At 59.4% G+C, this 15,154-nt stretch overlaps 2 protein-coding genes across 2 annotated transcripts; one reads left to right on the top strand and one right to left on the bottom strand.

Annotated features, from left to right (window-relative positions):
- The first annotated feature begins 31 nt into the window (after positions 1-31).
- On the top strand, positions 32-3,621 carry TMEM54 (transmembrane protein 54). The gene is made up of 6 exons (XM_058819901.1): positions 32-119; positions 782-975; positions 1,949-2,008; positions 2,131-2,319; positions 2,396-2,533; positions 3,023-3,621. The coding sequence occupies exons 1-6, from the start codon at positions 107-109 to the stop codon at positions 3,113-3,115; spliced, it is 687 nt and encodes a 228-aa protein (XP_058675884.1). The 5' UTR covers positions 32-106; the 3' UTR covers positions 3,116-3,621.
- A 182-nt stretch (positions 3,622-3,803) lies between these two features.
- On the bottom strand, positions 3,804-5,490 carry HPCA (hippocalcin). The gene is made up of 3 exons (XM_058819743.1): positions 5,113-5,490; positions 4,106-4,211; positions 3,804-3,901 (listed from the first exon to the last, which is right to left on the bottom strand). The coding sequence occupies exons 1-3, from the start codon at positions 5,488-5,490 to the stop codon at positions 3,804-3,806; spliced, it is 582 nt and encodes a 193-aa protein (XP_058675726.1).
- Between the last annotated feature and the right edge of the window lie 9,664 nt (positions 5,491-15,154).

Raw genomic sequence — 15,154 nt, 5'->3', positions numbered from 1 at the left:
GAGCGGCAGCAGGGTGGCTCCGGGTGGCCCCGGTGTCCCGGTCCTGCCCCGTGCCAGACCCGATGGATCCGAGGGGCTCTGAGGGGCTGATCCCGGCCCGGTGAGGATGTGCCGAGTGGGTGAGTCCGGATCACAACGGGAGGGCTCCATCCCTGCCCTCTGCAGGGGAAACTGAGGCACGGAGGGAGGGAGAGGAGCTGAGGGGCTCGGATCAGTCAGGGGAGGAGCTGGGCTGAGCCCTGGTGGTGATGGCTGGGTGAGGGGGGTTCCAGAGGGGGAACAGCCCCATCCCTGCCCTCTGCGGGGGAAACTGAGGCAGGGAGGGAGGGAGAAGAGCTGAGAGGCTCAGATCGGTCAGGAGAGGAGCTGGGCTGAGCCCTGGTGGTGATGGCTGGGTGAGGATGGTGATGGCTGGGTGAGGATGGTGATGGCTGGGTGAGGATGGTGATGGCTGGGTGAGGGTGGGTTCCAGACAGGGAACAGCCCCACGCTCACTCCTCCAAGCGCTGCCTGCCAGACCCAGCCCTGGAGCTGCCATTTGGGGCCAGCTGCTCTCCCAGAGCTTCCTCATCACCCTGAGCAGCCCCAGCCCTTCCCAGCCCCACAGGGACACTGTCCCCATGGCCACTGGCCCCACACCTTTGCTCCAGCCCCAGCAGAGCTGGCTGGACCAGTGGTGGCTTCCACATCACCTCATCCCCCTCTGGGGCTGTCCCCAAATTCCTGTGTAGGGACAGCTCGGTGCTGGCCACCCCACAGCCTCCTCTCCCTTTTGTCTCAGGCCACCTGGACCCCAGCAGGCACCGAACGGTGCTGATGAAGACGGGGCTCATCCTCCTCATCGTCGGGCACCTCATCTTCATCAGCGGGGCGCTGGTGCACGGCTCCGGGCTGCGCTTCGTGCTCGGCGCCCGCGACGCCGCCGCCCTGCACTACGGTGTCACCAACAGCGCCGCTGTCATCGCTGCGCTGCTGGTACCGCCCAAAACGGGGCTGGGGACACGGGGGGACGTGGGCAGGGGTCGGGATGAGGGAGGGATGCAGGGTGGGGAGAGGGGATGCAGGGTGGACGCTGCTCTGTCTCCCCTTCCCCACCTGAAATAAACCTTTCCTGGGGGGCTCAACACTTCTTTCTTGGGGAGTTCAATGCTCCTTTCCTGGGGAATTCTACATTCATTTCATGGGGAATCCAACCCTCCTTTCCTGGGGAATTCTACATTCATTTCATGGGGAATCCAACCCTCCTTTCCTGGGGAATTCTACATTCATTTCATGAGGGATTCAACCCTCCTTTGCTGGGGGGTTCAATGCTCCTTTCCTGAGAAATTCAATGCTCCTTTCCTGGGGAATCCAATGCTCCTTTGCTGGGGGATTCAACAAACCTTTCCTGGGGAATTCTACACTCATTTCCTGGGGAATCCAACCCTCCTTTCCTGGGGAATTCAGCACTCCTTTTTTTGAGAAATTCAACCCTCCTTTCCTGGGGGATTCAACACTCTTTTCCTGGAGAATCCAACACTCATTTCTTGGGGAATCCAACACTCCTTTCATGGGGGATTCAACCCTCATTTCATGAGGAATTCAACCCTTCTTTCCTGGAGGGTTCAACCCTTCTTTCCTGGGGAATCCAACCCTTCTTTCCTGGGGAATCCAATGCTCCTTTCCTGGGGAATCCAATGCTCCTTTCCTGGGGAATTCAGCACTCCTATTTTGGGAAATTCAACGCTCTTTTCTGGGGGATTCAACCCTCCTTTCCTGAGAAATTCAACGCTCTTTTCCTGGGGATTCAACCCTCCTTTCCTGGAGAATCAAACAAACTTTTCCTGTGGAATTCAACTCTCTGGGGCTCATTGCTGTGTGAGGTGAATCTCTGCTCCATTCCCAGCTGGGAAAGGATCCCGGTGTCCCAGGGGCTGCTCCTGGCTGACCCCCCTGTTTTTCCCCACAGCCCATCTCCTGTGGGGTCTGTGCCCTGCTGCTCTCCCGGTGCCTCGGCCCTGCTGCCCTGGTAAGCACCCCCAGCCCCTCTCCCATCACCCAGGGAGGCTGCACAGCCCCCAGAGCCCCTCTGCGGGTCCATCCTGAGCAGGGACATCCCCGCTCTGCCTCTCCTCTCCTGTCCCCCTGCAGAAATGGGCCCTGCTGGCCCTGAGCTCCTGCAGCAGCCTGTGCTGCCTGTGCTGCCTGCTGGCGCTGCTCGTGGCCGTCGGGCTCACCCTGGGCACGCAGGGCCGGCTGCTGCTGGGCCCCTGCTCGGCCGGCAGCTCCACCCTGGCCCCGGGGAGCCGCGAGTGCCCCTTCGACCCCACCCGCGTCTACGTGAGTGCCCCCCGGGGCTGGGGATGTGCCGGGCTGGGGAGGATGTGCAGGGGGTGATGCTCATCCTGTCTCCCAGAGCTCCACGCTGTCCCTCTGGGTCATCTCCCTCCTGCTGGAGGCCACGGGGATCTTCTTCAGCACCCGCTGCCTCCTGCTCACCCTGGAGCTCCTGAGCCTGGGCTGCTGCTGCTGCCGCGGGATGCTCCGGATGGAGGTGATTTCTGATCCATGGGCTCAGCTCTAACCCCTCCTCTGTAGGGCTGGAGGTGATTTCTGATCCATGGGCTCAGCTCTAACCCCTCCTCTGTAGGGCTGGAGGTGATTTCTGATTCCTGGGCTCAGCTTCAACCCCTTCCCTGCAGGGCTGGAGGTGATTTTTGGGTCCTGAGCTCAGCCCCAACCCCTCCCCTGCAGGGCTAAAGGTGATTTCTAATTTTTGGGCTCAGCTCTAACCCTCCCCTGAAGGGCTGAAGGTGATTTCTGCATTCTGGGCTCAGCTCTAACCCCTTCTCTGTAGGGCTGGAGGTGATTTCTGATTCCTGGGCTCAGCTCTAACCCCTTCTCTGTAGGGCTGGAGGTGATTTCTGATCCATGGGTTCAGCTCTAACCCTCTCCTGCAGGTCTGGGGCAGTCCAGGGGTGATCTGTGGGTCCGAGGTTTCCACCCCTCTGCTCCCACTCTCATCCTTCTCTCTGGCTTCCAGGTCTCTCTGCAGGAAGCTCCTGTGGAAAGCCCCAGCCCTGGGCAGTGCCTGGCCTTGCTGAGACTGGACAGTGGAGAAACTGCCCGGCTCTGAGGGGCAAATGACCCTGTGGATGTGTCCTGGCTGTTCCTGCCCCGTACCAGCACCAGCACAGCCCCAGCTGCCTCCAGGATGTGTGGACAGATCCCCCGGAACAGGAGCCCATCCTGGGGCTGCACTGAGGGATGGAACTGGGCTGGACCCACACCCTGCAGGGAGGAACTGTCCCCAGGGGCCCCGTGTCCCCTTTCCCAGCACGGACTGCGCTGACACAAACTTTATTCTGCAGGAATTGAAGCCCAGAAGCACAGCCCCATCCCCTGCAGCCCACCCTGTGGGGAAGGGGCTGACCCAGCCTTGCCCATGGGGGTGTCTCCATGCGGGGCTGGGTGCTGGGGACCCCCCAACCACGGGGCTTTGTCCCCTGGGCTGTGTCCCCACATTGTCCCACCAGGCTGGGCTGTCCCTGCTCCAAGCCCCGGTTCTGGGGGCTCTGTCCTCACTCGGGGGGTCTGTCCTCAGGGGGTCTGTCCTCACTCAGGGCACTCCCTGCCTTCACCTGCCACCAGTAAAACCAGTGCAGGACCCCCAGGGATGGGGACAGCCCCCCTCACCCCAATACCATCCAGGCTCCATCTCCCATCCCACAGGGGCTGTGGGGGCACAGCGGGGACAGCAGGGGCTGGGCGAGGGACAGTGACCATCAGCAGGGTGGGGGGTGCCAGGGGGGGCTCCGGGGGGCTCAGAACTGCATGGCCCCGCTGGGGTCACACTGCAGCAGGCGCACGATGGACGGGTCACTCTTGGCCCCTCTGATGAACTCCTCCAGCGACAGCTTCCCTATGGGGAAGGGGACACAGCTCAGGCACCTCCCAGCGACCACCAGAGACCACCCAGAGCAGCCCACGGACCCCTCCCCACCCCGGGGGGGGAGCACCCAGCACCCCCAGCCCCTCGGACATGAGCCATTTAATCAGCTCCTCCTGATACCCTGGATTTAGCCATGAGACCTCTCCCTAATCCCCTGCAGCTCCTCTCATTTACCGTCGTTATTAGTGTCCATCTGTCGGAAGATTTTGTCCGTCCTTTTCTCCGGCGTGGATTCGTCTTCAGGCATGTTCATGACAGAGGAGACCATTTTGTAGATGGCCTGGGGGAAGGACAGGGGGTCAGGGTGGGTCAGGGTGGGCTCCTGGTATTGCCCACCTGGGACAAGGACACAGCTCTGGCCTTTGTTCTCCTGGCAATGGGGCTGGTGTTTGTCACCCTTGCCATGGGATCGGGGCTTCAGCTCCCAGGAGCTGCTCCTGCAGGGAGGATTTGGCCACTGGGACGCCCCTGAGGACCACCAGGTTGGGATCTGGGCAAGGAGAGCATCTCCTGCCCATTTGCCAACCCCACCAGGTGTGCTGGGAGACAACAACCCACCCTGGAATCACAATCACGGAGGATGAGGGGACAACTGCCCACCGTAGGGGCACGGGAGAGCCCCTGGACGAGATGACAAAGGGACATCCCCATGCAGGGAATGACTCGGGGATGCTCCAGCATAAAATGACCCCTGGGCTTTGTTTTCCTGGCAATGGGGCGGGTGTTTGTCACCCTTCCCATGGCATTGGGCTGTGAGGGCTTCAGCTCCCAGGAGCTGCTCCTGCAGGGAGGATTTGGCCACTGGGATGCCCCTGAGAATGACCAGGTTGGGATTAGGGCAAGGAGAGCATCTCCTGCCCATTTTTCAACACCACCAGGTGTGCTGGGGAACAGCAGCCTGACCTGGAAGCACGGGAGAGTCCTGGGATGACAAAGGGACATCCCCATGCAGGGAAGGGCTCAGGATGCTCCAGGATAAAACAACCCCTGCACCCACAGCTGCCAAGCATCAACAGCTTCATCCTTGCTCCAGCAAAACCCTGTTCTGGGGGGTTCCAGGGGGTGAAATCCCCAACCCAACCTCATCCCCAACCCAACCTCATCCCAGGAGGCGACGCCCGGAGCACACGGCGGGTGGGACGGGACAGCCCGGTACCTGCACGGGGCAGCCCGGTCGGTACCTGCACGATCTCCAGCATCTCCTCCCGGCTGATGTAGCCGTTGCCATCCAGGTCGTACATGCTGAAGGCCCACATGAGCTTCTGCTCGAGCTTGCCGCGGGAGGTGACGCTCAGGGCGATGATGAACTCCCTGAAGTCGATGGTGCCGTCGCCGTTGGTGTCGAAGGTGCGGAAAACGTGCTCGGCGAACTTGGAGGCGTCGCCGTAGGGGAAGAAGTTGGCGTAGATCTTCTTGAACTCCTCCACATCCAGCATGCCCGAGGGACAGTCCTTCAGGAACCCTTTGTACCAGCCCTGCAGCTCCAGGTCGGAGAATTCTGTGTTTTCCCGCAGGTCCTGGAGCATCTCCGGGCGGAGTTTGCTGTTCTGCTTCCCCATCGCGCTGGGACGGGGTTGGGGACGCGAGAATTGGGGGGACAAAGGGTCTGGCCGGGCTCGGGGGGTCCCTGTGCGCTACAGGAGGGGACAGGGACGGGGCAGAGCTCGCTGGCAGCCCCCGCACACCCAGCCAGGGGCCGATGCTGCTCCCTCCATCCCCGCCGGCCGCTCTGAGCGCTCGGGGAGCACCAGGCAGCGCCAGCCCCCTCCTGTTTGCGTAATTATCCCTCTGAGCTCATTTGCATAATAGATAGGTGATATTTAGGTGGGATCAGGCGGCCCCGAGGAGGGGACAGAGCCGTGCCGGCGGTTCTGGGTCCGGCCCAGCTTTGGGATGGCCGGATCTGGGTCAGATCCCCTGGAGCTGGGTTATTTTCAGCTCCTCCGCTCTCCCCGTTCATATTTGATGCCTCCGGAGCCCCGGGAAGGGCTGGGGGCGGCAGGGACCTGCTCGGGGCTCTGTCCCTGCCCCGGGGTGTCCCCAGCGGGTTCAGCTCACAGGGAGGTGTCCAACACCCACCATGGGGACTCTGCGGTGACCTTGACCCGCTGCCACCATCCTGGGGTGCAATGGGGGCTTCACTGCCACCATCCTGGGGTGCAATGGGGGCTTCACTGCCTGGAGCTGCCTTATCCAGAGCAGGGAGAGACCCCAGCACCCTCAAACCCCCCAAATTCCTTCAGATCTCAGGGAAAATGCGACCCCCAGGATGAGCAGCCAGGACCCCCCAGTTTTGGGGGGGACCCCTCAGGGTCTCTCCATCACAGGGATCCCATAGGGTCTCTCCATCACCCCCCTCACGACCCCAGCCCCGCTCCAGCACCCCGGGGAAGGATCTGCCTGCCCCACCCCACTCAGGGATCCCCGGTTTTGTCCCCACGACCCCCACCCGCAACACCCGGGGGGGTCTGTGACCCCTCCCCAAAGCCCGGGAGGGAACCCGTGGGGGGCTCTGCACCCCGAGAGGGCTTTGCAAGGAACCCCCCCAAATCAGACATCCCCGGAGGGCGGCGGGGCGGGGGCTGGGTCGGTGCCGGTGCCCGGGGCTGGTCGGTGCCGGTGCCCGGGGTTGGTCGGTGCCGGTGCCCGGGGTTGGTCAGTGCCGGTGCCCGGGGCTGGGTCGGTGCCGGTGCCCGGGCTGGGTCGGTGCCGGTGCCCGGGGTCGGTCGGTGCCGGTGCCCGGGGCTGGGTCGGTGCCGGTGCCCGGGGCTGGGTCGGTGCCGGTGCCCGGGGTTGGTCGGTGCCGGTGCCCGGGGCTGGGTCGGTGCCGGTGCCCGGGGCTCTGCGGTTCCTCCGTGCCCCCCGTTCCTGTGTGTGCGTGTCCAACCCCGGTCCCCTCGTCCCCGCCACCTCCTCCTACCTGCCCGGACACGGCCGCCGTCGCCGCCGCCACCGCAGCCCGGGAGCGCCCGCCGCAGCGCCGGGGGACGGGGGGGCACCACCGGTACCGGGGGCACCACCGGCAGCATCACTGGGAACATTGGGAATACTGGGAATACTGGGAATACTGAGAATACTGGATGGTTTTCAGGCACTGGGAACACTGGGGACACTGGAAGGATTTTGGGCACTGGGAGCACTGGGAATACTGGGTGGTTTTCAGGCACTGGGAGCACTGGGAATAGCGGGAACATTGGGAACACTGGGCGGGTTTTGGGCACTGTAAACACTGGGAACACTGGGAGGTTTTGGGGCACTGGGAGCACTGGGAACACTGGGAATAACGGGAACACTGGGAGGTTTTGGGGCACTGGGAGCACTGTGAGAACTGGAAGGTCTTGGGGAATGGGAAGGCTCAGAGCACTGGGAACACTGGGCGGTTTTCAGGCACTGGGAGCACTGGGAACACTGGGAATATTGGGAGGTTTTTGGGCACTGGGAACACTGTGAGAACTGGAAAATTTTGGGGATTGGGAAGGCTCAAAGCACTGGGAACACTGGGTGGTTTTCAGACACTGGGAGCACTGGGAACACTGGGAGAACTGGGAATACTGGGAGGTTTTTGGGCACTGGGAACACTGTGAGAACTGGAAAGTTTTGGGGATTGGGAAGGCTCAGAGCACTGGGAACACTGGGAAGGAGCACTGGAAGCACTGGGAGGTCTTTGGGCATTGGGAACATTGAGAAATCTTGGGGGACTGAGAACACTGGGAGCACTGGAAAGTCTTTGGGCACTGGGAGCTTTAGGAACACTTGAAGCACTTGGAGCACTGGGACACGCAGTCTCCACTGGCCCCAGAATGTGCCAGGCCAGTTTTTTTGAGACTAGAAAGGGACATTTTGGGACCAGAAAGGGACATTTTGGGACTAGAAAGGGACATTCTGGGCTGGCTGTCCCCAGGCCTCGGGTGAGGGCAGCAGAGCATCCCCAGTGAGCCCAGCAAGGAGCAAAGTGGCTCTGGGAGCCAGGGAAAGGGCTGCAGCGGGCACAGATGCTGCCCACGAGGAGCTGCCGTGCCCAGCTGGGCTCCAGGAGCAGCTCCCTCCTCTGCAGAGCCCTGGGCAGCAGATGGCAGGGGCAGATGGGAGCAGGAGCCACTCTCCTTGGAATTGCACAAACAAAAATGCATCAGGGGATTAAAGGCAGGGCCCCACGGGGGAGCAGGGACGTGCTGGGGTGGCTGCTGCGCCGTGGGCAGCTGGGGGAAGGAGCCAACGTGGGGTTAATTCACCCCAAAATCTCCTGGGCATTCAAAAACTGTGGCTGACCCTCCCAGCCCTCGGGTTTTGGTTGTTAATTGCTGCCCCCAGATGTGCACGGTGTCTCTGCTTCGAGAGAGGAGAGGCTGGACTCTTCACTTTTCGGTCTTGAGGTTGTTTATTAATTCTTATCTGTAAAATTTTATTTTTATTAATTCTTCTCTATAAAATTTTCTTTCTGCCCGGCCAAGGTCTGCTCAGCAGGGCAGCCACAGGCACTCTGACCGCCCCTGAGGCGGTGTTGTCCTTTTATACTATTTATAATATATATAATAATGTATATTTATATAATTATAATATGTAAAATATATAGAAATATATATGTAAAAATACATATAAATACATATTTATATATTTATAAAAATAAATAATATATAAACTGAAATATCATTATTAAAATAAATAAATATATAAATATATATTTTATATATTTACATATTATAAATATATATTTATGTATTTTTATATAAATATTATAAATACACATTTTATATATAAATATTTATATCTTTATTTTTATATATAAATATTTATATCTTTATTTAAATAAATAATATATAAACTACAATATAATTATTAAAATAAATGAATATATAAATTTAAATTTACTAAATATATATATTTATTAAATATATATTTAAATATATATTTATATAATTATAATATGTAAAATATATATAAATAGATATTTATTAAAATAAATAATATATGAACTACAATATCATTATTAAATAAATAAATACCTAAATATATATTTGCTAAATATATATTTATTAAGTATATATTTATATATTTATGCTATTTATATATATATTATATAACATATTTACACTTAATTCCCAATACCTATCACCTGTGTTAGACAGGGCACTTCTACTCTAAACCAATCCCAAAGTGCCAACATCACTGCAGAAAATGGAGAACAAGAAGGAGAAGAAGAAGCACAAGGAGAAGAAGGAGAAAGGCTGGACATGCCCAGATTCCTCCATCTTGTCCCCATAACCCCCATACCAAAAATCCTAAAATCTACATTTTCACCCTGTGATTATTTTGTTATTACACCATTCAAACCTTCAAAGCCAGAGCAGGAGATGGGGAGCAGTCCTGGCACAGCACCCGTGAGGGTGCCTTGGAACACCAGTGGGCAGCTCTGGACCAAACAGCAGTGGAGAACAGGAGCAGCCCAAGCCCTGATACAGCACAGGAATGAAAAATTCCCACTCATGAACGTGGGAACCCTCCCTGAGCTCCAGGTTTGGGATTTGGGCACTGGGATCCAGCCCTGAGCTCCAAGCAGGGATTTGGGCACTGGGAACCCTCCCTGAGCTCCAGGTTTGGGGTTTGGGCACTGGGATCCAGCCCTGAGCTCCAGATTTGGGCACTGGGATCCAGCCCTGAGCTCCAGGTTTGGGTGCTGGGATCCAGCCCAGAGCTCCAGGTTTGGGGTTTGGGCACTGGGATCCAGCCCTGAGCTCCAGATTTGGGCACTGGGATCCAGCCCTGAGCTCCAGGTTTGGGGTTTGGGCACTGGGATCCAGCCCTGAGCTCCAAGCAGGGATTTGGGCACTGGGAACCCTCCCTGAGCTCCAGGTTTGGGCACTGGGAACTCTCTCTGAGAACCAGGTATGGGATTTGGGCACTGGGATCCAGCCCTGAGCTCCAGATTTGGGGTTTGGGCACTGGGATCCAGCCCTGAGCTCCAGGTAGGGGATTTGGGTGCTGGGATCCAGCCCAGTGCAGCATTTTGGGAATGGGATTGTGCTGGGAACACGGGAGCTGGGCAGGGGAGGTGCTGCAGTGGTGGTTTCACCTCTCCTGTTGTAGGAGATTTGGGGATGGGTTGGGATGGGGTATAGGCAGAAAGGTGAGGAAAAGGGAGATGTTTTTGCTATTCTGGGGGGCTGGAACTGAGCCCCCCACAGGCAGCAGGGTGGGGGACAGTGGTGGCCCCAGTGTGGGGGTGCCAGCCCCCCTCTGATAATCTCCATATCTATTTTAATCCCCCTGGGCACGAGTGGCAGAGGCACAAGTGACGCAGGCTGATCTGAAAGCATCCCATTTCCGACTGCAGCCCGACCCTAAACCCAAATAATCCCCGAGCTGGAAGGGATTGCAGGAGGGACGGGCAGGATAATGCCCACGAGGGGGGCACAGCAGGGACACCAAACCCCCTCAGCGATTTATGGGGTCCCTGGCATGGGGGGCAGCTCATCCTGCCCGGCTCCCACCCCCTCCACCCCAAAATGTTGTGGGGTTATGGACACCTCGGGAAGGGACACCCCATGAAGGGGACAGCCAGGAGGGGACATTGTGGTGTCCCTGTGCCCCAGGACGGGGTTCAGGGCACCCACACCCCTCTGTGTGCCCCCAGCAGTGTGTGGTGGCCTCAGCCTGGCCCTGGCTGTTGTCCCCAAGCTGATGGGGCTCAGTGATGCTCAGGGTGCTCAGAGCTCCAAGATTTGGGGTCCAGCATCAGCCTCACCGCCCTCGTCAGCCCCCAGTGCCCACGGGAGTGTCCTCGTGGGTGCCCACAGAGCCAAGGTGGCACTGAAGGATTGCAGGTGTACCCAGGATGGCCGTGGGTGTGTCCAGGGGGGTTTGGTGCTCAGCACACAACAGGCACCGTCCCTAAAACCTTCTGGGATACTGGGCCAAACTGGGACAGGGCAAAGCAGGAGGGGCTCAGCCCCTCGTTGTACCAGTGAGCACAACCAGGGGGTCCCAAATACCCCACAGACCCCTCCCCGTGGGCCCATGCTGTCCCCAGAGCGTGTCCCTGTCCCTGTCCCTGTGACACAGGGCCAAGGTAAGCGGGCCAGGATGGGGCAGGGGCTGCGGGAAGAGCCGGGGATTAAAGGCAAATACGGAGATAATGAGGATCTTTGGGAAAAAGCCCATTTGTATAATTTAAATCTCTAATAGGCTTCCTGGAATACAAAGCCCTTTGTGATGCCCCATCTCATCGGGATCAGGAGCCACTCTCTCGCTAAACCTTGACGTTTCATAACATTTCATAACGGGGCAGCTCCATCCTGTGTCCTTGTGTCCCCCATGTCCCTGTGTCCCCATTTCCCCGTGTCCCCTGTATCCCCGTGTCCCTGTATCCCTGTGACCCCGTGTCCCCCATATCCCTGTATCCCCATATCTCCATGTTCCTGTGTCCCCCATATCCACATGTCCCTGTGTGCCCCATATCCCCCTGTCCCCGTGTCCCCTGTATTCTTGTGTCCCCATGTCCCCATGTCCCCTGTCCCCAGGTCCCAGTGACCCCATGTCCCCTGTGTCCCCATATCCCCCATGTCCCTGTGTCCCTGTGTCCCCCATATCCACATGTCTCCATGCCCCCATATCCCTGTATCTCCATGTCCCCCTGTCCTTCTGTCCCCATGTCCCCACATCCCCGTGACCCCCACACCTCCATGTCCCCATGTCCCATGTCCCCGTATCCCTGTGTCCCCATGCGCCAAGTGTCCCCCATATCCCCATGTCCTCGTATCCCCATGTCCCGTGTCCCTGTGTCCTTGTGTCCCCTTGTCCCCGTGTCCTTGTGTCCCCCATGTCCCTCTGTCCCCATGTCCCTGTGTCCTTGTATCCCCGTGTCCCCATATCCCCATGGTGCCACCCTGCAGCACATCCCGCTCCCTTCTCCCTGCCAGCCAAGGTCGGTGCTCCTGGGGACACCATGTGGCACCTGGCCAGGTGCCCTCAGCGGTGCCACCCCTGTGCCCGGTGCTTTGGGACAGTCTGGGCTCAGTCCTGTCCCCGAGCTCTGCCCAGTTCTCCCAGTTTGGGCCCTGCTGGGGGGGTCAGGCCATGCCCGGGGCTGCCTGGGGGCTGCAGCTCGTCCCTGGGTGTCCCACCCTGGGCTGTGGAGGTGGCACTGCCACCCCGGGAAGGGCACGGTCCCATCGTGCAGGCATGGGTGACGCTGGGAGGGGTCTGCACACGGATTTGTCCCTTGTTCCCCCGCTGAAAGGAACGCAGGGGTTAAACGCCATCGGCAGCGCCACCAGCGCCACCATCGGTGCCACCAGCGCCACCGCTGTCCCCAGGGCTCCCTCTGGTGGCTTCTCGGCCCTTTCTATGGGGTGACCGAGGGACCCGCGGGGACGCGGCGGGGCCGGGGGGCTCGGCCGGGGGTCCCCGATCCGGGGGGGCTCCGAGCGGAGACACCCCTGTCCTGTCCCCTCCTGTCCCCTCCTGTCCCCTCCTGTCCCCTCCCGGCCAGCCCGGCTGTCCCCATCCCCTGCAGCAGAACCCGCGGGGCGCAGCGGGCCCGGAGGGGGTGCGGGTCCTGTCCGGGGGTGCCGGGGGATGTCGGGGGGTCCCGGCTGTGCCCCCCATCCCCTCCCTGCGCTCCGCGGGGCCGCAGCCGGGGCGGGGTCGGCAGATGGCAGCAGCGGCGTTCGGTAGGGCTGGGATAAGGGGGCTCCCAGCATTGCCCGCACCTCCTGAATCCCCGGAAAGCCCCGAATCTCCTGTAGCCCCCGTACCCCCTGCACCTCCTGAACCCCCTGAACCCTCTGTGTCCTGCATCTCCCGAACCCCCTGAATCTCCTGTACCCCCTGAACCCCCGGTACCTCCTGAATCCCCTGTGTCCCGCACTTTCTGCATCCCCAGAACCCCCACAAACCTCTGTATCCCGCACTCCCCGCACCCTCTGCACCTCCTGAACCCCCAGAACCCCCGTATCTCTTGAACCTCCTGTATCCTGCACTTGCTGCATCCCCTGAACCCCCAGAACCCCCTGTACCCCTCATTCCCTGCATCTCCTGCACCTCCTGAAGCCCTTGTACCCTGTGTACCCCCTGTACACCCTGAACCCTCTGCATCCCGCACTTTCTGCACCCCCTGAAACCCCTGAACCCCCAGAACCCCCTGTGTACCCTTCACTCCTTGCACCCCCAGAACCCCCTGTACCCCCGGTACCCTCTGTACCCCCTGTACCTCCTGGACCCCCTGCCCCTCCCAGCACACCCCTCTGTACCCCACACCCCCACAGAGCTGGGACTGTCCCTTTTGGGGGACACCCACCCCCGTTTCCCTGTGGGCTGCACAGAAATCCCCTCCCAATGCTCCCACACCCATTTAGGGACAGTTTTCGGTGTCACCGCGCTGCGGGCTCGGTGCTCGGCCCCAGCAGGGCCCGGAGCAGTGAGGAGGGCTGGCTGTGAGGGGTGGGACAGCTGGCGGCTCCCAGGTGTCCGTCTGGAGCGGCTGCGGAGCCCGAGTGCGTAATTAGAGCTGCGACTTAATTGGCAGCCGGGGGGACGCGTGACGGGCGCGGTGTGACTTGAATAGTGATGGGCTGGGGAGGAGCAGGAGGCTCAGAGGGAGCCCAGAGGGACCAGGACACCCCAAAAAGCTCTGGCAGGTGGTGGGAAGGGAGAGGGGACAGGGAAAGGGCAAGCAGAGCGTGGGTTGTGCCATGAAACCCGGGACCTGAGCCCTCAGAGGGGACATCAGTGTGGTGGTGACATCCCAGGGCACCTGCTGGGCGTGGCAGATGTCGTGGGGATGGAATAGAGCGATGTTCCTCCTTTATTTGGAAAGGGAGAGAGGAAAAAGCCAAGGGATTGTGGTGTTACTGTGTTCAGGCTCTGGAAAAATACCAGGACACATCCAAAACCCTCCTGGGGGAGTCTGGGAGGCAGTGGCATGACAGGCACCAGCCTTGTCACATCTGCCAGGAGCCTCTGGAGCAAAACACTGCCTGTCCCATGTGTGGGGCTCAGCCTTGGTTCAGGATGAGGTCCAGGCAGGCAGGGAATCCTTGGTTTGTGTGCCAATCCCTGCATCCCACTGCTGGGGGACTTGGATTTCCCTCTGCAGAATGGGAAAGCTGCTGCTGGCACGGAGGCACATCCTGCTGGGACCTCAGCTTTGCCTTCCTGGAGCTGAGTGGCATCTCTGGTACCAGAATCTGGGGTTTGTGGTGCTGCTCCAGGTGTGCAGCCCACGGGGGAGGCGCCACAGGAGCCTGAGCCCAGCAATGTCTCCTGCCCAGCCTCGTGTTCTGCCAAAGGAAGGCCCAGGGGAAGCAGCAGCCTGGCCTGGAGCCACTCCCTACATGGCTGGGCCAAAATCCTGCTCCTTCCAGCCCAAATATCCCTGCATTGTGCCCAAATGCTGCTCCTTCCAGTTATCCCTGCATTGTGCCCAAATCCTGCTCCTTCAACCCATCCATCCCTGCATTGTGCCCAAATCCTGCTCCTTCCAGCCCAGTCTAGCTGTGCCCAAATCCTGCCCCTTCCAGCCCAGTTATCCCTGCATTGTGCCCAAATCCTGCTCCTTCCAGCCCCAGGACAGTGCCCAAATCCTGCTCCTTCCAGCCCAGTTATCCCTGCAGGGCTGTGCCCAAATCCTGCTCCTTCCAGCTCAAATATCCCTGCACTGTGCCCAAATCCTGATCCTTCCAGCCCAGTTATCTGTGCAGGGCAGTACCCAAATCCTGCTCCTTCCAGCTCAAATATCCCTGCACTGTGCCCAAATCCTGATCCTTCCAGCCCAGTTATCTGTGCAGGGCAGTACCCAAATCCTGCTCCTTCCAGCTCAAATATCCCTGCACTGTGCCCAAATCCTGCTCCTTCCAGCCCAGCCTGGATTTGGGGTTCCCCAATCTCAGTGCAGGCAGCTCCAGCGAGGTGCTGAACCCCCCCTTGTCCATTCCTGGTGCTCCTGCTCCTCCCCTGCACCTTCTCCAGCGCTGAATTGATGGAATTTTAATCTGCTGCCAGGCAGGAGATGAAAGGGAGGCACCACAGGCATTTCCCTGGATGCAGCAGGGACTGTGGGGCTGGGATTGTCATCACCCAGGCTGGGCAAAGAGCTGGAGTGGCACGGCTTTGGCAGGACAGGGCTGTCCCCTGGCTGTCCCCTGGCTCTGGCAGAGGATTTTGGCTCTCCTTGGGTGTCTGTCACTTGTCCAGGAAGGATCTTTGGGGATTCCTCAGCTGGGGGGG

The sequence above is a fragment of the Ammospiza caudacuta genome, chromosome 25, assembly GCF_027887145.1.
Source record: "Ammospiza caudacuta isolate bAmmCau1 chromosome 25, bAmmCau1.pri, whole genome shotgun sequence".
Classification (NCBI taxonomy): Eukaryota; Metazoa; Chordata; class Aves; order Passeriformes; family Passerellidae; genus Ammospiza; species Ammospiza caudacuta.
Note: the sequence above shows the minus strand (reverse complement) of the source record. Positions and strands in the feature narration are given on the sequence as shown.